Below are 22142 nucleotides of genomic sequence, written 5' to 3' on the forward strand. Positions count from 1 at the left end.
GTTACACACATCCGACAACGACGCCTAGTTAAGAATAGAGATGAGACAACAGGAAGTGAGGGGAAATCTACCTCTAGAAAGAGAAATTCACTCCTGTAAGAGTTATCATGGTGAAAGGTGTCTCCACTGAAACTTTATCACGAACCCTTGTTTCCACAGCAACTCAGATGTTTCAATATCTAATTGTAACAGAAACAGAGAATTAGATGAAATCTTCTGAATGGACACAGACAGCAAAACAAATATTACTGGAGCTTCCCTGTGCTATCCAAAACAGGAAAAAAGGGTTTTGGTGGGAGCCCCCAATGGCGCAGCGGGTTAAACTGCTAAGCTGCTGAACTTGCTGACCAGTTAGAAAAACATGCCACAAGAACTAAATGTAATGGAGAAAATTAGAATAACTAAAAGCAATAGAACTGACAGAGCTGTATTTATATAAAGTTATGTGTCTGGTGGGGATGTATAGATATGAAAATAGTAAATGTAGCAATGCAATTATATTGTGTTAAATGTTTTTTATTAAATAATAAAATAAAATAATTTTAAAAATTAAAGATGAAAAAGAAGCTAAAAGTGTCTCCTCTTTACTGATCTTTGACAGGACAGAATCAATTTATATATGTGCATTATACATATGCCTTTATATGTGTGCAATTTAGAGCAAATGGTATTAACAGAAATTCAGAGTTAGTGTTCAGTTGTTATCTAAAGTGCGATATTCTAGATCACTCATTCCCATAACTATAGCTTTTCACTATCTGAGAAGCACCAATAAACTCATGTTATTTTCATTTCCCCATGTTGCTCATTTTTATTATACAATAGATCTGATTCAGGCACCCTGATTTTTCTCCAGCCATTGAAACTACAGTAGAGTCTCACTTATCCGATTTAAGCTGGCGGTCAGAATGTCATATAAGTAAAACTGTTGGATAATAGGGTGGGTGCAGAAGGAGGAGCCCCTTCCTCTGTTGCTGGGGAAGAGGCTTCTACTCTTCCTCGGCAGGCTGGCCATCAGGAAAAGGAGGAGGAAGATTCTATCCTCGCTGTTTCCTTCGCTCGCCCGCCCTCCTTCGCTCACTCACTCACCAGGCCGGGTCCTGGTGCTGCCTCTGTCACTGCCGAGACCCAGGCTCGTGAGTGAGTGAGTGAGCGGGGGAGGGCTTTGCCGCCCTTCTTCACTCTCCCACCCTCCCTCCCTTGCTCACTCACTCACTAGACCGGGTCCTGGTGCTGCCGCTGTCACTGCCTGGACCTGGCCGAGTGAGTGAGGGATGGAGGAAGGGCCTTTGCCGCCCTCCTTCACTCACCCACCCTCGCTCACTCACCAGGCAGGGTCCCGGCAGCCATGGCAGCGGCAGCAGAAGCCGGCCTGCTGAGTGAGTGAGCAAGCGAGGGAGGGAGGGCCTTTGTCGCCGTCCTTCACTCGCCCGCCTGCCTTTGCTCACTCACCGGACCTAGTCTAGCAGCGGTAGCACCAGGACCCGACCTGGTGAGTGAGTGAGCGAGTGATGGATGGAGGGCCATCCCGCGCTCCTTCGTCCGCCTGCCTGCCCTCACTCACCAGGCCAGGTCCCAGCAGCTACGGCGGCAGTGGTGGCAGAACCAGGACCCAGCCTGGTGAGTGAGCGAGCGAGGGCGTCGGATAATATGGTGTATTGGATGAGTGGAAGTCGGATAAGCAGTACTCTAGTGTAATCACATTTCTTTATACCGTTGTGTATACAGAAACTTCTACATTCTCTCATTAACTCCTTAATCAATTTTTAAGCTGTTCTTAGTTGTTATTTTATTGGTAACAAGAAGTTAAAGTCTGCCTTTATTTCAAAGCATAATTGGTCAAACTTTTATATCAGATTTGAGATCTATGAGAACACAGAAATTAATTCACTAATATGTCAATATTCACAAATTGAGTAAAGGCTGATAGATGTCTGATTCTGGTTAGATTCTCAGTTTCATGAGTTAGAGATTGGTGTAGCATATGATTATTTTAGTTTTAATAAACTTATCTTATTCAGCTGTTCGACTAAATGTATCTCCTGTCTAATGAGGTAATTGTTTATTTTTCTTTATACAGAGGGAAATAGCACGAAAACTTGCTAATCCTAAGCAACCAACCAATCCTTTCTTAGAGATGGTAAAATTTCTTTTAGAAAGAATTGCCCCTGTACACATTGATTCTGAAGCCATTAGGTAAGTGCAGCTGAGTGCCATTGCAGGAAGTAGTTTTTGCAGTTCAGGTTTCCACATTTGTGGACAGATAGCACACAGTCATGGAGTCTGGATATCACTTTCCCCCATCCTTCCATGCACAGTTTTCTTTTTGTTTCATCTACTGAAAACCTGTCAGAATTATGTTATGAATTGTATTTCCATTCACTGGACCACATTTGGTACAAATATCCGATACAACCAAATTTGAATACTGGTGGGGTTGGGGAGGATTGATTTTGTCATTTGGGAGTTGTAGTTGCTAGAATTTATAGTTCCCTACAACCAGAGAGGTTCCTAAGACCATCAGAAATACGTATTTTCTTAAGGTCTTTGACGACCCTTCTGACCCCCACCCCAGGGGTCCCAAACCCCAGGTTGAAAAACGCTGGTATAATTAGTAAATTACATTTACAACCCAAGAACAAAAATCGTGTCACATAGTGTAATTTAAATGTTCAAAAATTAGCAAAATTGAAGGTGTATTATCACTAAGCCTAGTAATGTTTGAACGTGTGTGTGTGTATATATATATATAGAGAGAGATATTTTCAACATTTCTTACAGTGCATTAGTAAAGCTGATGAATAAATCAATAGAAGGGACAGCTGATGATGAAGAGGAAGGTGTAAGCCCAGATACAGCTATTCGCTCAGGGCTTGAACTTCTCAAGGTAATCCCTGTAAAGTCATCTAGATTACTTACATACTCATCTATTTTGATAACTTTTCTTGGAAAGATTCAATTGCTGCCCCTTATTTTTAAAAAAATCATTTCTTTCCATTTTGGTTACATAATAAACATATATTTTGTGAAGGATGTTGTTTTGGGATATAAGCATTCCACAATATAAAATATTTACTTAAATAACACATAAGCTAACTAACACAAACTAAAAATGCTTTTTTTAAAAGATGACTCTCCGCTTTTATATTCAAAGTGTAGATTTGTATAAACTACGTTCCCGCTATTACATATTCAACCCATCAACTTATTATAATAAATTGTACATACAAGTATTTTAAAGACTCTTCAAGTGTTACGTTTTCTCCATTTTCACTTTAAAATTGAAGGAAGAATCCTCATTCTTTCATGAAGTCATTGATTACTTTCCCCTCAGAAACATAGTTAACATGTCAGTTTCTGCAATCTCAAACACTTTTAGCCACCCAGTCTTTCATTCTTAGAAAATTCCTCATTTTTGTGTAGATGAGTCTCGCTGCTGTTACTATATAATAATACAATATTTAAATGTTGGCATTTTATTTCAATGTCCCTAGTTTTTAAAAAGTTCTGGATTAAAAAGTATTTTATATTTAAGAATATTTAACTATTTTCTGAATCATAACCTGTACATATCTCTCTTAACAAAATCTTCTTTCTTGCATATGCACCATCTTGCTCTTTACGTTTACAACATGTTCTATATCTTTTGAACATTTTTATTAATTTTATTCATGTTAAGTATAGTTAGTACATATTTTGTAGAAATTTTCCTTTAGATCATAACATAGAATTTTCCTGACTCGCTTTCTCCAATTTATCCAAACCAATATTATAGCCAAAACATTTAGCCCCCTTTACTTTGCAGTCCTTAATTTGTTCGTCTCCCATTTCAAACTTCAGTATTCTGCATTTTAACAATCAATTGTTTATCATTTGTACATAACAGTGTCTCAAACTGTTTTATTGATTTCAAACTCATATAACTTCTTGTTTATATTTTATCTTTCCTTTAACTATCTATGGTACCATTGAATATTCAAAGCTTCTGTGTTTAAATCTTTTTTGTTTTAAGTCTGTCTTGACCATTTTCTAACTATAACAAGTTAACCATATGTCCCTTTCATTTTTATCTACCTTATGAAAGACTTCCTGCCCAGAAATCCATACTGGTATTTCTGACAGAGCTGGCCTTTTATATTTATTCCAAATCCTTAGACTGGCACACCTTAGCATCATAATGGTTGTTAAAATTGGCATTTTCTTTAACCTTGTTATACTATAGATACCCATCCCTTCCCCCAAATTTAGCTCATGGCTCAGTTAGTAATGTCTTGTTACAAACTTTAGCCATTCGTTCAGCCAAACTTGCTGGTAAACCATGATGTGTATGTTTCAGTCTGGTAATCTCAGTCCTCTTTGCCTTGAATTTTGGAGAATCTTTTTAGTCATTCCCATTCTTGATAATAAATGTATGTGTTTGCATTTTTAATGCATATAAATTTACATTTAATTTTTTAAAAATGTAAACACTTAGTCTCAGGAGTTGTTTACATGTAGTATAGCTCTCGAAAACCCAAAGCTCATGAAACTAGTTGTATAATTCTTGACTTTAAATAACTTTCAATGCATTTGTAGAAATGCCATTTATAAATAAAAAATAATTATGGATGTTCTGTTATAGTATGTAATTTTTACTATGCTTGCAAACAGAGGACAGGGATTGCTTAGCATTGCAAAAAGGAAATGTACCACCATATATTGAAACTTCTGTGCTTCATGAAGATGGATCCTCTAAAAACACGACAAAGGGCATTTGAATTTCTGTGGCTTCTATATGGGAAATGTGTTGTGTATAGATTTAGAACCTGCCTCTAAGCAGTTATTCATAATGCTTTTATTAAAATGGCTTTTGGTTTTGATATGTATCCATAGGTTCTGTCTTTCACGCATCCTACCTCGTTCCACTCTGCAGAGACATATGAATCTCTCCTGCAGTGCCTCAGGATGGAAGATGATAAGGTAGCAGAGGCAGCCATTCAGATATTCAGAAACACCGGCCACAAAATAGAAACCGATCTCCCTCAGATAAGATCGTGAGTGCATTTCTTACCATATCAAAAATGTTGCAATTTTCCTCAATATTTCAGCAGATCACTGTCCTTGCATCTTAAGTTGTGATTATTATGGGATGCTTGAAGTGGATCAACATACAAATCTTCTAGCTTATTTTTTTAATGTGTTGGAAAACACTGGCCCTGTGGCCTAGATGGGCTGATAGTGTAAAATTTCACTACAGTGAGATTTCAAGATAAAATTAGGTAAAGTTTATATAATTTGGCATTAATAAATATATCAAGAATTCATAAAACAAACAATTGGTTGTCATCCTAGCTTTCATACTAATTTGGAGTTTGTGGGAGTTGAAAATGAGGTTTGTGACCTGGGTCAAGCCTATTCATGGATCAGTGTAAGTACTGTACCTTAACCCTTAAAGAAGTAACCATCCCCTCCTCCAAATAGTGGTGAAAGGCAAGAGTTTGATCTAGCTTGGGAAAACCTTATGGATGCACTATCCGGCCTACCCTTACCCACTTTGAGCTGTGAGGAGATGCGAGGTTTTATTATTGTTGTTTTTTCTATTGTTGTCATTATTGCTGCTGCTGCTGCTAGTAGTAGTACTAGTACCACTACTCTTCTGCAGCATCACTCCTGGCCTTTTGGAATGCCTTGGCAGGAAAACTGTGGCAGTGACTCTTTGGTGCTTCCCCTCAAAGGAAGCAGCTTCATTTTTGTCAGACAAGGAACTATCCCCATACTGAGTAAAGTGGCAAAATACCTTTTTGAATCCCTATATGTCTCACGGAGATGATGCTGGTGCTTTCCCCTTTCTGCAGAATGAGCCTGGACTTACTTATGGATCATATCAAAAACCATAATTTTGACCCCCACAGAGGTATTCAATGTACTCTTAATTCACTGCATACTAGTTGCCACGACATAATAGTTACACCCCCTTCCCCCTGCAAAAATTGGTATTTTTCTTTCTTCATGTGCATTAGCTGGCTGGGTCTGGGGCGCTCCCTTCTCCCTCCTGCCTCCTCAGAAGTAAAAGAGAGAAAGCCCCAAACCCAGCCAGCTCCCTTTGCATGTCTTTTTGAAAACTTACCTCTGAGGAAGAGCTAGACATGGAGCTCTTCCCTCTCTCTGCCTCCTCCTCGGAAATAAGAGAGGAAAATTACCTGCCTCTTTTAAAATGAAAGAAGAAAAGCCCCATACACAGCAACTGCTGCACAGTTTTTTTCGTGTAGTGGTCGCACCTCCTTTTTTTCAAAGAAAAAAAATGGATAAAAAGTATGCATTGTGGTATTCATGAGGCTGATATACGTAAGTATGTAATAATTTTTGCTGCCAATTAAATTTTACAGTTTCACATGATGGGATCCTGGGATATCTGAAGAGGTTGGACTGACTTCATGGAAGTATTTCAAGAATTTTATTTGAGGATAATTTGTGTATGTGTGTTCCATCTATACAGAACTCTAATCCCGATCTTGCATCAAAAAGCAAAGAGAGGAACACCTCACCAAGCAAAACAAGCTGTCCATTGTATACATGCTATATTTTCAAATAAAGAAGTTCAGCTTGCACAAATCTTTGAGGTAGGTTTGCCTTAATCACTTAAAGATTGGAGTAATAATGATTAGATATTGTGAGAATTACTGTGTTTGCACAATACAATTTGAATGTTTATAATGATGTAGTAATAAATTGCTTTTTACAAAAAGGATAGTATAAACAGAATGAAATAATGCATTTCTTCAATTCTAAGGTGCACCTTTTCCCTATATAAATATCTCTAAAAATAGGGGGGTGTATTAGAATCGCAAGTGTGTATCTTATTTATTTTTGTTGGTGGTACTGAAATTAGGGTGCATCTTAGAATCAATGGCATCTTACAATTAAAGAAATGCAGTGGTATTTTATTCCTAGGATGACAGAATCATATAGGTGGAAGTGGCCCCATGGACCAATGATTCCCACCCCTTGCTCAATGCAGGAACTCCAGCAGGATCTCCAGCTAAAACATCCTCAGCAGATAGATGTCCAGTTTCTTTTTGAAAACATTAAAAAAGGAGATCCCCACCACTCCTCTAGGCAGTTACTTTCATTGCTGAACTGCTCTCACTGTCAAAAGGTTCCTTAAAATTTGGCATCTTGTCATTTAAAACCCTCACGGACCCATCCACACAGCCATATAACCCAGAATATCAAGGCAGAAAATCTCACACTATCTGCTATGAGTCCACACAGCCATATATTTCATTTTAAAGCAGATAATGTGGGATTTTTTTCAGCTGTGTGGAAGATTGCCATCCTATACCTGAACGTTTTGTTTTTGTGGCCTAAATGTAGGTTTTTTTTTTACCTGCATTGTATATTACTTTATTAATTTCAGCCCAACTTTCTAGCTTATTGAAATCCTTTTGAATCCTATTACTTTATAATTCATTTCTCTATTTCCTGTTTGTGGTGCAGCATTTGATGATGGCTGTTTGAGCACAGTGCTCCCACCAATTGTAGATCTTTCTGACAATTTTTCCATGAATTCTATATTTAATTAGTTTGCTACTCAAAATATTATGGGGGATTTTATCAAATGTTTTGCTGAAATCTAGATAATGGACATCTATAGCATTTCCTCTATCTCCTAAACTAATGACTAAATTACAAAAAAGATATAACATTAGTTTGGCAGGATTTGTTGTTGACAAGCCTGGCTTCTACTGATCAATGTATAGCATTAGGTTACATTCAGACAAATACCATTTTAATATTTTTCCAAGTATTGAGGTCAGGCTGATTGGTCTGTAGTTTTCTAGATCTTCTTTTTTTATGAGAGAGACAATATTTGCTCACCTCCAGCCCTTTGGCACCTTTCCCATTCCCAAAGATTTCTCTAAAACAATGGCATGTGATTCTGTATGTCAGCAAAAACCCCTTCAGTACTCTGGGATGCAACTCATCTGCTCCTGTAGATTTGAATTCATTTAGGTTAATTAGATGACTAAATATAGAGTTTGATTAGAGTTTGATACAGATTCCTTTCCAATGTCTATGCTGATGCATGGAAGCATGCAGTTCTCTTTTGGGGGAGAAAACAAGTAAAACAGGAATTGAGGAGTTTTATCTTTTCTTTGTAATTTGTTAGCATTTTATTATGCTTGTTGAGTGGTGGCTTATTCTCTTGCTTTGAACATACCGTATTTCACAGCATAATTGTTGAAGATGTTATGCTAATTTGGGGGGGGCACAAATGTGGGGTGCAATCATTATATGAAGCATTTTTGTAAAACAAAATACTGTATTACAGTAGTTAAAAATTAGATTCTACAGAAGGGAAAAACAGTAAATAAAGAGAAATAAAATAAAGTATGATCTTTAATATCTAGTTGGGGGTGCTGTGATTTTTAACTTTTGAGTATGTTTTGATGGATTTTAGTGTTTGTGTTTAATTCTGTTTTAATGTTTTCATATTTGTATATTTTAAACTATATGCTAATGCTTTTATGTCAAGCCACTTTTAGTCTCCTTTGGGAGAGAAACTAGGGTGTAAATAAACATAATAATAATAGTAATTTAAATCACTTCTTTCTGTTGGGAACCCCACATTCTTTTAAATCACTTATTGCAATGGGAACACCACAATCTTTTAAATCGCTTCTTTCAGTGGATACCCAACGTCCTTTAAATCACTTCTTTCAATGGGAACCTCATGATTGTTTAAATAATTGTACACTAAAAATTCCTTCCTTATTAGACAATACTTTGGTTGCATCTCTACTATAGAATTAACATAGTTTGACACTCCTTAAGTGCCATGGCACAATGCTATGGAAGCACGAGAGCTGTAGTTTTACAAGATCACTGCCAAACAGTACTTGGTGGTTTACCAAACTGCACATTCTAGAATTCCAAAGCATTGCAGTTAAGGTGGTATCAGATGGCCTTAATTTTACAGTATAGATACAGGCTTTATTGCTTTTAGTAATAATTGTGAGCACATTGCTTAAACAAAGCTGCTTAACTCTACAAGTAACTCTAAAAGTAAATGCTTATCAATAATTATTGTTGAACATATTTTTAAAAGGTTATCTCTGAGATTTTCTAGCTTCTGCGTGGCTAAAATGAGCACTCTGGAATGGTGATATTAGCCCTCATAATTGCATGTAAAATAAAGGCATTAACAAAAATCTAGCCATGTTAATCATTTCATAAGTTTCTAGGGAAAGATTATCCTAATGTATTTCTCCTCCCTCTCTCCACAGGGAGGATCAGTAAGAGCCACTCTAAAACTAAGCAGGAACTGATTAATCAGTGTGCTGTTTCATGATGTTACTTGTTGATAATCAGTTCAAAGCAGTTAGTTCATTAGAGTATATTGCATTTCAAATCATGATAACGATACTTCTCATAGAAATATTGCTAAGTGACAGTACACAGTTTGGGAAGTAAAGCCTCTTTATTCAAAATCAAGAATGTCTTTGCTTCCTTTTTTTCAGCCTCTGAGTAGAAGTTTGAATGCTGATGTTCCAGAGCAGCTTATAACTCCACTAGTTTCTTTGGGTCACATTTCTATGTTGGCACCAGATCAGTTTGCATCACCAATGAAATCTGTAGTTGCAAATTTTATTGTAAAAGATCTCCTGATGAATGACAGGGTAAGTTTCAGTTTGATATGATTAAACAAGACCATATGATGCGAATGAAAAACTGCTATATAATAACTGATATGTGATAATAACTGTGGGAAGAAATAAAAGTATTCAAATTCTCTTCTCTAAGTCACATATTTGTGCCTTTATCTTAGAGCTTTTCTGTAAAAAATCTTGTAAAAATCTTTGCAGTCTACAGGTGAGAAGAATGGAAAGTTGTGGTCACCAGATGAAGAGGTTTCTCCAGAAGTTCTAGCAAAGGTAGGTTGATGTTTTCCCATGGGCTCAGAGAGAGACATTATCTGAAAAATTATTGCAAATATGATTAAATAATTTGGATCATGCCCCAATTTTTTCTGCATTCCTCCACACCTGGCCCAGATCATCCTTTCTCTTGTTCATTTCAATTAGAAAATGTGAGTGGCTATAATGTTTTTGTTTCTACATATATCTGGATGAAACATGGAGATGTAATAAAGATTGGATTAATTATATCCAGTTGCCAGAAGATGTGACAAATTTAGCTGTTTCCGTTTGAACAAGCTGGATTCCATTGCTCATTGTCCATCAATCACATCCTGACTGGTAATAGAACATAGGAAGCTGCGCACGAATATCAGATATCACTTGTCCTCACTTTTGTCAACTAGGCATTTGACAGAGTGAAACCAGAGTGCATATGGAACAGTCTGAGGGAGCAAGGAGTACAGGAAGAGTACATCAACATCATCCAAGCATGCTTTAGCGAATGTACAACAACACTAATGCCTTTTGAACAAGAAGTTGTTATACCTGTAGAAAAAGGTGTATGCCAAGGTGATCCCATCACACCTAATCTTTTTTCTGGAAAATGTAATACATTGTAATTGGTCGGACAATGGTATACTCATCGATGGGTGCAGGCTTAATCACCTGTGCTTTGCTGACAACATAATTTGAATCATGCATACAGCCTCAGAAGCCTCCAGCATGCTTAGCAAGGTTTGTAGCAGAAGTTGGTAAATTGGATTAAAGATGAACACGCAAAAGACAAAGGTACTCCGAAACAACTTAGCAGATGGTGCTGCAGTGGCAGTTAGTGTCGACCTCAAAAATGTAGACGTATTGTCTACCACAGAAGGCTATTAACATCAAGGAATGAACTGAAACTGGAGTTGAACAGACGCAGGAAAGCAGGATGAGCCACTTACAATTTCATTAAAGCCGCTGCGGACTCAACCAGAAGTACGTCTCTACGAGCTCAATTCTTTGACACGATCGTGCTGCCTGCCCTATGCTGGGCTGCAGAGACATGGACAATGACAAAGGCTCTCGCAGAACAACTACAGGGTGGCAAATGCCTCACTCGAAAGACGGCTCGTTGGGATGTCTCTCTGAATGCAGAGGGAACGTGGACTGCACAATGCAAATGTTCAAAAAATATCAAAAGTGAAAGATCCTCTACACCACATTGCTCAACTCAAACATCGCTTTGCAGGCCACATGATGTGCAGAACAGATTGGCACTGGAGCAGTGCCATGGCAACATGATACCCACGGGGATGGACAAGGCCTCTTGAATTTCCTCCCACCCAATGGTCTGATTCATTTCATATGGTGTATAATGTGAGAGATGAACATGGTCATACAATGGTACACTGGTCAACTCATGATCGAAATAGATATGAATGGAGACAATTTGAGAAGATGTGATCCGTGCAAAAGCTGAGGAACGAATCGTCTAAGTAACTAAGTGAAGTGTTTTATTCAGTTTTAAGTTCTATTTTTAAACTCTGCTTCTGAATGTGCTTGGATTTGACAAATGTATGTGGATCTCTGTCTAAATAGTGTATGTGTTTTGCTTTAGCAAAGAAGACCATATCCTATTTTTCTTGACTAACAGTATGTAACAAAATTTGTAAAAAAAATCTGTTCCTGGTTTGAATGTGTTATTTCCTGTTTAATTGTCTGGTATTTATTTTGAAAATAGTTGTTATACTCCAGAAACTTAATTTTTGTGGCTGCTGAATTGATTGAGGCTCTGAGATATTCAATGGAAAAACTATAGCAAAATGTGCTGTAGGGTGTCCCGCAAAAAAAAGTTTTTGCAGTTTAATAAACTTTTTCCATGTTTTGATAATAGAACCAATTAGGAAATTGCATTTCTAACCCAGGAATAAAAATAGTGTAATACATTAATCCAGGAGTAAAACTTTACGTTTTATTCATTAAACTAATATTGGTGGAGAAGTGGAACATAGAACAGTTGTGAACCAGAAGAGGTGTCCCTATTCTTAATATAAAAAAATCAAAATGGAAATACATCTAATGAGTAAAACTCCAAAATAATTTTTTTATTTATTACAATGCTGAAATATAGGAATAGTGAACAACAAAATGATTAAAACATGCTGTATTGCAACATAAGCTAGCACAGGATACAGTTTCACCTATGTGTGCATAACCATAAAATACAAGTATATGTACAAAACTAACTGTTTTAGCAGAGAGCACCCTCATATGTAGCTCCAGAAGTAAGGGATTAGATGAAAAAAAGCCTTATGTTCTAAGCTAACAAATGTATTTAAGAAGTTCTTGTTTCAATTACTTTGTTTTTTAAAACCGCTTGTAACATTTCTTGAAAGCTTTAAAATCAAAAGAAAAAATTCTGCTGGACATATCTAAACAATTGATTCATAATTTTTCATGGTTTTTTTGCGCGTATTCTGTGAATGTATGATGAGATAGCTAATCCAGCAAGTTTACAGGAGTATTTTGATGAGTATAAAATAAAAGTCTTAATTTTTTTCTCCATTTCCATTTTTGCATAATGTAAGAAGGATGCACAGGTTTTTGCCAGGTCTGAAATTAAGAACGTAATTCAGTATCTCTGCAATTCTTTGTATGTATACAATAGCTTCATAGAATCAGTACACTTATAACTTTAGTCATGTTGGGTTTTGATCCAGAGAAAAAAGCATGGTACAAATACATATAGTAGCAATGTTAGTAACAACTATGTAATTAGAGTTTTGATTGCTAAAATACCAAAGTCAAATATTATCCAAATTTAAGATATTTGGCCAGAACTAGAAAAGAAAGCACATGATCATATATTTTGACAAATGGTAGATTTGTGTGAATGACCAAAGGATCGATCGACGACAAATCGGATAAAGGATAACTTTGAGTAAAGTGATACCTTCATCATTTTTATCTTAATAGGTTCAAGCAATTAAACTTCTAGTACGTTGGCTCTTTGGTATGAAAAACAACCAGTCAAAATCTGCAAATTCCACACTCCGGTTATTATCAGCAATGTTGGTCAGTGAAGGAGACTTGACAGAACAAAAGAGAATCAGGTAAGAGGCTTTTGAAAATTACTTTGGCTTTAATCTGGGAATATTTATATTTGTGCCCGAGTACAAGAGGGACAATTTGTGTTTCAGCAAATGGGTTCCTTTTTTTGATTGTGGATTGTGGATCGTGGATGTAGAGTAATGTCAGTGTAGTACTCCTTCCTCGTTACCTAAGGTGTGGTTCAGATGAGATTTCAGATTTGTCTTGCAATGTGAAAAGAATCATGCAGTGTTTTGAAAGCACCTGATACTATATACAGTATATTAGAAAAATAAATGCATGATTTTAAGGCATCTGGAAGGGAAGGAAGTCCATGTGATGTTATTTTTTAATTTAAATCCCACCTTCATCCAGACATGGGTGAAGGTTAAGTCTGCAAAGATCTCACATAACAGCCAAAATAGTTGGTAAACACCTAAAAAATTGTGGGGGTTAATAACTTTCACATGATGGCTTTGAAAGTCTTGTCATTCAGACATACAAAAGTCATGACTTTTGACATACAGTAGAGTCTCACTTATCCAAGACTCGCTTATCCAAGGTTCTGGATTATCCAAGGCATTTTTGTAGTCAATGTTTTCAATGTATCATGATACCTTGGTGCTAAATTCGTAAATACAGTAATTACAACATAACATTACTGCGCATTGAACTACTTTTTCTGTCAAATTTGTTGTATAACATGATGTTTTGGTGCTTAATTTGTAAAATCATAACCTAATTTGATTTTTAATAGGCTTTTCCTTAATCCCTCCTTATTATCCAAGATATTCGCTTATCCAAGGTTCTGCCGGCCCGTTTAGCTTAGATAAGTAAGACTCTACTGTAATTAGATTTTCCATACTGCTTATGCACTTTCAGATACAGTTATGATTTCTGAAAGAAAGGATAATGTTTTTCTTTTGTACGCAGCAAATCTGACATGTCCCGTCTGCGACTGGCTGCCGGCGGTGCCATAATGAAACTTGCACAAGAACCTTGTTACCATGAAATTATAACCCCAGAGCAGTTCCAACTCTGTGCACTGGTAATTAATGTAAGTAGATGTTTAAAATGTGTTGACAAGGCAGGAGGGCACATTCCCCATGGTAAAACATGTGTTCCTTGCACATTATTGTGCCTTACTATATGTATTCATGTATAAGTCTACCTCATATATAAGTCAAGGCGGATTTGGAGGCCGAAATTGTCAATTTTAATATGATGCATGGATGAGTCATTGTGCAGGGAGGGGAAAGCACCAGTGCTGCCTCAAGAGGTGTTTAAAAAGACAAGAAGGGGTGCCAAAGCAGAGGGAGCTGTGGGAGTTGTTGCTTCTTTTAGATTCTCTGAGGATAGGCTAAGCTCTTGTCTTTCACCATTCTTAGAGAAGAAGATGGCTACCTTTGGATAAGAGTTAAGGTACAGTACTCACATTGACCCATAAATAAGGTGATTCAGGTTTTTGGAGTTGATTTTTAACTAAAATTTCTAGACTTACACCTGACTATATGCAACATTTTAAAACCTCACGGAATTACACATGGATTTCTTTTTCATAAGTATGGCTTTCTTTTATAGACATAATGAATAAAATTATATTCTTTTCCTCTTGCAGGATGAATGTTACCAGGTGAGACAGATATTTGCTCAGAAGCTACATAAGGCACTAGTAAAATTATTGCTCCCATTGGAGTACATGGCAATATTTGCACTGTGTGCCAAAGATCCTGTAAAAGAAAGGAGAGCCCATGCAAGACAGTGCTTGCTTAAAAATATAAGCATACGGCGAGAGTACATTAAGCAGAACCCTATGGCCAATGGTTAGTAGATTCAATTTGAACGAAAATAATCTCATGTGATACTTTTTTTTCCAAATAAGTATTTTATTCATTTATAAGAAGGAAGCAATAATGTTTATAATTTTAGATGCCAGTCTAAAGTCAGTACTTCAAATCACTGAATTAACATCTACTTGTCTTATAAAATAGATGATACATATATTTCCTGCTGGCATAATGCCAAAAAATAACTGTGATATTTTAATGTGTCCGTGTATAAGTTGCTTGCTTATGCTGCTGTTTATATAATGTTATTCCAGAAAAACTGTTATCCTTGCTGCCTGAATATGTGGTACCATACATGATTCACTTGCTGGCTCATGATCCGGATTTTACAAAACCTCAAGATGTTGATCAACTTCGTGATATCAAAGAGTAGGTGTCATTTTGATTAGGTGCTTGAACAAATGTGAATATAAACATGTGCCTCTGGTGTAATCCGCTTAGAGATTCTAACATATAACCCGGTGCTGTAGCAGCTCCACTAGCTGCCAGTTTGCTTCTGGACACAATTCAAAGTGCTGGTTATGACCTTTAAAGCCCTATACGGATCAGGTCCAGGATATTTCTGACTGCATCTCCCTGTACAAACTTGCCCGTGCCCAGAGATCTCTTGGTCCCACCTCCATCTCAAGCTTGATTGGTGGGAACGAGAGAGCGGGCCTTCTCAGTGGCTGCCCCTCAACTCTGCAACTCCCAGTCCAGTGAAGCTAGAATGGCCTTCTCTCTGCCGTCCTTCCGGCGACAGGCTAAAACCTTTTTATTCAAGCAGGCTTTTAGAGAATAAGGTTTTTCAGATCAAGTCAGGGGATGCTGATGTTTTGGCTATGAATGTATTTTGAATTGGTTTTAACTTTATTTTTAATACCATTAATATTTAATTCTTTTTGATGTTTGTATATTTGTAGGTTTTAAAATGAATTGTATTGGCTTTACTGTAAGCCATTCTGAGTCTCTTTTTTAATAAAGAAAAAGCCAGATAACAACAACAACACTATGTAACAAAATTTGAAAAAGATCTGTTCCTGGCTTAAAAGCATTATTTCCTGTTTAATTGTGCGTTACTTACTTTGAAAGTATTTGTTTTACCCCAGAAACTTCGTTTTTGTGGCTGCCACAAACTATGTTAGTTGACTCTTACGAGATATTCATTGAAAAACTATAGCAATAGGTGCTGCAGAATGTCCTACAAAAACAAAAGTATTTGCAATTGAATAAACTTTTTCAATGTTTTTATCATAGAACCAACTAAGAAATTTATAGCCCAGGAACAAAAATCATGTTGCATAGTGTAATCACACATTTAATTTCTTGATTGTAAACAGAACTGCACTTTTCTATTCACCTTGTATGCATATGCAGTTCTAAGAATTGTTGAGGAGCATTTGTTTTGGTGGTTCTTATTCATGAATTTTAAGGATTCTTGTTTTAAAAAAAGTGTTTCTGTTGAAAACCTGGCTCCTCCTCCCGTTTTTTCACCTTGCCTCCCACAGAAAAGGTTGAATCTCGAATCCTCTTCTTCCTCTTGGTTGTACTTCTTTCCTCCTTTTTCCTACAAAAAATCTGAGATGGAAGCTATCCTGTTCTCTAGAGAACCAAACAGTCGACCTAATGGCACTAACACACCTGCTAGGCCTTATGGTTTTCTGTATTTTCCTCTCCGCTTGGGCAGAATTTTACTGTTGTTTTCTGTAGGTGCTCTTCAGACCATTTCAGGCCCTCATGACTTAAGAAAGTAAAAACATAGTGATTATTTTGGTTGTTGTTTTTTGTTTTGGATATGTGATTAAAATGTTCTGATTCCAGTTTACTTGGTTCTGGTTCCTCTAACTTCCAAGTCATGTTTTCCCAAACTCGGCAACTTCTTCTGCACATAAGCTCTCCTTCTTGCTGTTCTAAAACTTCTAAAATCTGTTTCCAGTAGCTTCTCATCTCTTCCCTTCATTTTAACTTTGAAAAAAACAACTTTCTAGTTCTTTACATCATAGAATCTGGGATTTCTGATTGTCATGGGTTTCATAACATTTGGCTATGTTTGTATTTCATCAGGTGCCTCTGGTTCATGTTAGAAGTCTTAATGACAAAAAATGAAAACAACAGTCATGCCTTCATGAAAAAAATGACAGAAAGTATCAAACTTACAAGAGATGCACAGTCACCAGATGAACCAAAGGCAAATGAAGTAAGGAACATGAAAGAAGAAGGGTTTTTAAGTCCCTTACTGAACAGAATGTGTTAGAAGAAGCACTAAGCTAAAATCTCCCATTTCTTTCCAGGGAGAATTATAATTAAGCACAAAAAAATAGCTTTCCATGGTGTAATTGTTTTGAAGCAAAGGTGAATTGAGAATGTAGATTTCAGAGAAAGTGAAACACATACTGTATAAGCTGGTAACTAGAATTGTTACTAGTATTTTCTGCAGAGGTAGCTGTGTCATTCAGTCTTGTGATGTTGCTTGAAGATGAACAAACATGGACCAGAATAGTTCAAATTATAGTTGTATAGTGTGTGTATATGCTTTTTTTAAAGTGTGTTATTATTTCAGATTGCTATAGAAAATAAGCTAACTGAACATTGCAAATTAATTTTGAACTTAATTATTTTTTCTCTTCAGAAACTCTATACTGTGTGTGATGTGGCCCTGTGTGTAATCAACAGCAAAAGCGCTTTATGTAATGCAGAATCGCCAAAGGATCCTGCACTGCCAACCAGATTTTTTACACAACCTGAGAAGGTACACATTGATATTGTCTGCTTAAATGTAGTTTTACATGTGGTAAGAAAACAGTTTGCATTCCTCTGGATTATATTTATTAAATTATACATTTAAATAGTTATCTTAATATGATCCTGTTTTCCAGAAAAAAATATATTTAACTTTTGTCTCAAGTATTTTAATAGCTGTATGTTTTCATATATGCTTTTATTGAATGCATTTCAACTGTGTTTTAATATGTGATTTTATATCTGTTTTACTATGTTCTGCCCTGCCTCAAGCATTATTATTATTATTATTATTATTATTATTATTATTATTATTATTATTATTGAATAGCCATCTGCAATTACTATGTGGGTTTTTTTAAATGTTAAGGCAAATGAAAAACAAAGCTCTTTTTGCAATCAATAATTTGGCAGTACAGGCTAGTAATAAAATCTGAAACTTTATAATATTATTTGGTTTTAGTAGCCTAGAGCACAAGCATGCATTTTCATTATTCTTTATCAACTTAGGTTCATGCATTGTTGATGTTCTGCTTTATTGCCAGAAAATAAAATCAGATATCTAGTTAAAAGTCCTCCATTAGTTCTGTGAAAATTTCAGTGTTGTTATTGAATAGCTTCTTTGTCTTATTACAAACTGCTTCTGAAATTTTCACATTTCAGAAGCAGTTTTGCTTTTGTAACATGAGCAGCTGATGTTGGGCAGCAGAAGAGAAACAGCAAAAATTAATAAATAAAAAGACTTGATGAATTCCTGGCCCACTTCTTTAGATGAAAATTAGTTGATTAGATAAAATAAACAACTTAAACGTCCATTAAATCACATGCTATATCTTGAAAAGATTAACATAAAAACAAACAATACGATGTGCTTTTTTTTTCCTTGAAGGATTTTTGCAATGACAGGAACTATATTTCAGAGGAGACAAGAGTTCTTCTTTTAACAGGAAAGGTACTTATTTATAGTCACAATTATTGATCACAGTATTTCCAAGCAACCCAGTTACTACCAATGCACAGAATGAAACAGCAAAGCACACTGACTTGAGAATAAATCCAGTTAACTTTTGTGGGCTTTATTTCTGATTAAACCTTGTTGTTTAAGGAAACCTATGTTGGAGGGGGTGCATGTTTTATTTTCTACAGCTATACATAAGCCTGAGAGCACAATGGAGTGCACTGGAATATAAGGGGAAATCATCCTGAGATTATATGCACTTAGATCACCTGTGTCAAACTCTAGGTCTGCGGCCCAAATCCAGCCCACCATGTTGTTTTATGTGGCCCTCCTGATGCTGGACTACAACTCCTGTATTCATTCTTATTAGACATTATGACTAGACTGATGGGAGTTGTAATGCAATAATATCTGGAAGGCTGCAGTTCTGTTTAGTCAGGATAGTGTAGTTTGAATATAGACACAAGACATGTGGATATGATGTCTGACTTTACAATGCCCTTTAACCTTTTATCAACCTCAGGGCCACAAGAGCTGTTGGTTGCAATTCCCATTATCCCCAGTCCACATGGCAGATAATCAGAAGTGATGGGGGTTGTCATTCAGTAACATCTGGAGATTCAAATTGGGTAACACTAAAGAGCACTGACCACTATGTAAAAATAAACCATAGGTGGTCCTTTGTATCTATGAATTCAACAGCCCTTTGAAATCAACCCTAAGGCTAATGTGACCCTAGATGAAAATGAGTTTAACAGCCTGACTTTGAACTTCTTTGATCTTAGAAGGATAGATAAAGGTTTTGTAATATAGCTGTGGGGTTACCTTGCATTTGTTTTACACAAAACTGTTCCAAATGCCTAGGAATTTCCCTGTTTAAATACTACAATCATTGCAGTTAATCCATTCCAGCCCCCCAGAAACCACACCAATTATTTTGTCTTCTCCCCCTCACTCTTGTTTAAGGGAAGAAAGCTGGTATAATAATAATAACAACAATGTTGATATACAAGGCCTGAGTGATTTTGAGTCTTGTTTAAGAGAGGATCCCTTGGTGCCTTCTCAGCCTTTCCTGCACACAGAGGGGCAGTCCCCGCAATGCCTTTCCTTGCAGCTGGAGAGGGGCCTGGCCGCCTCATCTGTAAATGGTTTTCCCCTCGCCTTTGCCCTCTTCCTCATGGACACAGTGCTCCCCATCTAAAAGCCATCTAGCCAGTTCTGCATCAACAGTGTGTGTGTGAGGAGGCGCTGAGGTCCATTCATCAACCATCTTGTTGGTTCCAACCAGTGAGGCGGTTGATGAGGGGCCGCCTCCTCCTCATAGGTGCACTTTTGATCCTTTTTTTATTTTAACTTGTCAGTTACACTGAAAAGGTGAAAACATGTATTTAGCTAATATAGAGTAGAATTTTAAATACATCTGGTAAACCTTTAATTGCACATGTGGATGCATTTCAGACGTAACCCAGCCTACTTTTGTACATTTTAGCCTAAACCAACTGGTGTATTAGGTGCGGTAAATAAGCCTTTATCTGCAACTGGAAGGAGGCCATATATTCGGAGCACGGGATCCGAAACTGGAAGCAATAATAGTGTAAATTCAGAGCTGAGCTCTCCTGCAGGAAACAGATCAAGGTATGCTATTTTTAGTAACAGATAATGGCAGATCTAGCAGCTATGCTGACAGAGTATAACGCTCTGCTACTGTACCTACATTGATGGTGATGACAGTGGCACGTCATCTGGGTGCACTCCTGGGGAGTGCTGGGGAGTTGGGGCTGCACTTGGTCTCCAGTTGCCTATCCATCCTTGGAGTAAAAAAAAACTACATAAGGGTATATATATCTCCTTTGACAATGTCCTTAAATGGACTGCACTTGCATAACCAGGGATCACCAGAAATGTCCTTGTGACTGTACTATGTTTGCCATAATTATGTAGGAAATAGTTGTCTTTGTTTTTTTTTCTAATCTAATATCTTCAGAGGTTGTATGTTTATCTTTGGTATTTCAGAAGTTCAGTTACACTTGGCCCTCTGCATTTGTGGGATTGACTTAATGTGGATTTAATTATTTATACATTTGATTTAAAATGTTCATGCTAAGATTCTTTAGGTCCTCCAGTGCAATTCTATGGTCAACTTTGGCAGAATTAACAGTCAAATGGTGCTGGAGAACCTAAAGATTCCTAGAGATATGTTCTCTCACAAGTACAGTAGAGTTTCACTTATCCAACACTCGCTTATCCAACGTTCTGGATTATCCAACGCATTTTTGTAGTCAATGTTTTCAATATATCGTGATATTTTGGTGCTAAATTCATAAATACAGTATTTACTACATATCATTACTGCGTATTGAACTACTTTTTCTGCCAAATTTGTTGTCTAACATGATCTTCTGGTGCTTCATTTGTAAAATCATAACCTAATTTGATGTTTAATAGACTTTTCCTTAATGCCTCCTTATTATCCAACATATTCGCTTATCCAACATGCTGCCGGCCCGTTTATGTTGGATAAGTGAGACTCTACTGTAAACCTAACAGGGTATTTTTATTCACAGCTCTTACACTTTCATGGGGGTCTTGTGCCACTAACTGTGAATGTTACTTCATCCTCTAAGCACTGAGCTGAGAATGTATTATTTCTGTATTCTTATTAATACTGTTAAAAATCTTACATATTGTGTTTTATTAATACTATTACTCTCCTAAATAACTAGGCACTTCAAGCAGTAGTGTAAGATATGCCTATGATAGCTATCGAAAACTGACTAAATATTGTGCAGTAGAGCTCCTAACGTACTGATATTTATTAATGGATTGATACATTCTTCCACATTCTTTAATGAAAGAATGCGCAATAATCACTTATTGATCCCCAGCCCTGGTCTTAAATTGAAATGGATATAATCCTTTATGTTAAACTATTATTTCTTAAACTGTGGATCCCAAGTCCAAACAAGGGCCTTAGATCAATGTTGGGATGGTGAAAAAATTGGCAACAGTAAAAGATTTCTGAACACCATCTAGACATTTACACAAATATGTTAGCAACAATATGCAGTGTTTACAGTGGACTCTGCAGAAAATGCTTCAGCTGAAGTCCACAAAAAGGAAAACCAGCCTATTTAACAAGGCTTGCCAACACTTAATTTTTATACCTATTTTATATACGGTGGAACCGCTACATATGAATTTAATTCATTCTGTGGCCATCTTCTTAAGTCAAAACATTCATATGTGAAAGCAGATTTCCCCATTGAAATGCAGTTAATCCATTCCAGCCTCCCAGAAACCACACCAACCATCTTGTTGGGTCCAACCAGTGAGACGGTTGATGAGGGGGATGCTCAGTCCGCCTCCTCCTCACGGGCATGATTTTGATCCTTTTTTGTTGTTGTTGCTTTTAACTTGTTAGTTACACTGAAAAGATGGAAACGTGTATTTTCAATTTCAGTTATGGTGAAAGGTTTTGTAAATCAGCATTTGTTTGTTTTTTAATCCTCCAACAGGGAGCAAAGCACAGACATATCGGAAATTGTTGTCAGTGAAAATGATGAAAATCCAGTGAGAATTATTTCTGTCACTCCTGCAAAAATTGAACCTGTAAAGAACAAGGTATGGGTAAGAAGTTTAATTTCTCTG

At 36.7% G+C, this 22142-nt stretch overlaps 1 protein-coding gene across 3 annotated transcripts in view; it reads left to right on the forward strand.

The window, feature by feature from the left end:
• Window positions 1-22142, forward strand: part of pds5a (PDS5 cohesin associated factor A) — a 55491-nt gene that overhangs the window by 26324 nt on the left and 7025 nt on the right. For all 3 annotated transcript variants that reach the window (XM_008111619.3, XM_062981670.1, XM_062981671.1), the window contains exons 17-31: window positions 2081-2196; window positions 2782-2887; window positions 4873-5033; window positions 6476-6599; window positions 9501-9659; window positions 9846-9914; window positions 12858-12994; window positions 13905-14028; window positions 14590-14794; window positions 15073-15187; window positions 16862-16994; window positions 17427-17546; window positions 18426-18488; window positions 19984-20129; window positions 22010-22115. In XM_008111619.3, the coding sequence (XP_008109826.2) occupies window positions 2081-2196; window positions 2782-2887; window positions 4873-5033; window positions 6476-6599; window positions 9501-9659; window positions 9846-9914; window positions 12858-12994; window positions 13905-14028; window positions 14590-14794; window positions 15073-15187; window positions 16862-16994; window positions 17427-17546; window positions 18426-18488; window positions 19984-20129; window positions 22010-22115 (1884 nt within the window). The remainder of the gene's footprint in view (window positions 1-2080; window positions 2197-2781; window positions 2888-4872; window positions 5034-6475; window positions 6600-9500; window positions 9660-9845; window positions 9915-12857; window positions 12995-13904; window positions 14029-14589; window positions 14795-15072; window positions 15188-16861; window positions 16995-17426; window positions 17547-18425; window positions 18489-19983; window positions 20130-22009; window positions 22116-22142) is intronic.

This window comes from Anolis carolinensis, chromosome 5, assembly GCF_035594765.1.
Source record: "Anolis carolinensis isolate JA03-04 chromosome 5, rAnoCar3.1.pri, whole genome shotgun sequence".
Lineage (NCBI taxonomy): Eukaryota > Metazoa > Chordata > Lepidosauria > Squamata > Dactyloidae > Anolis > Anolis carolinensis.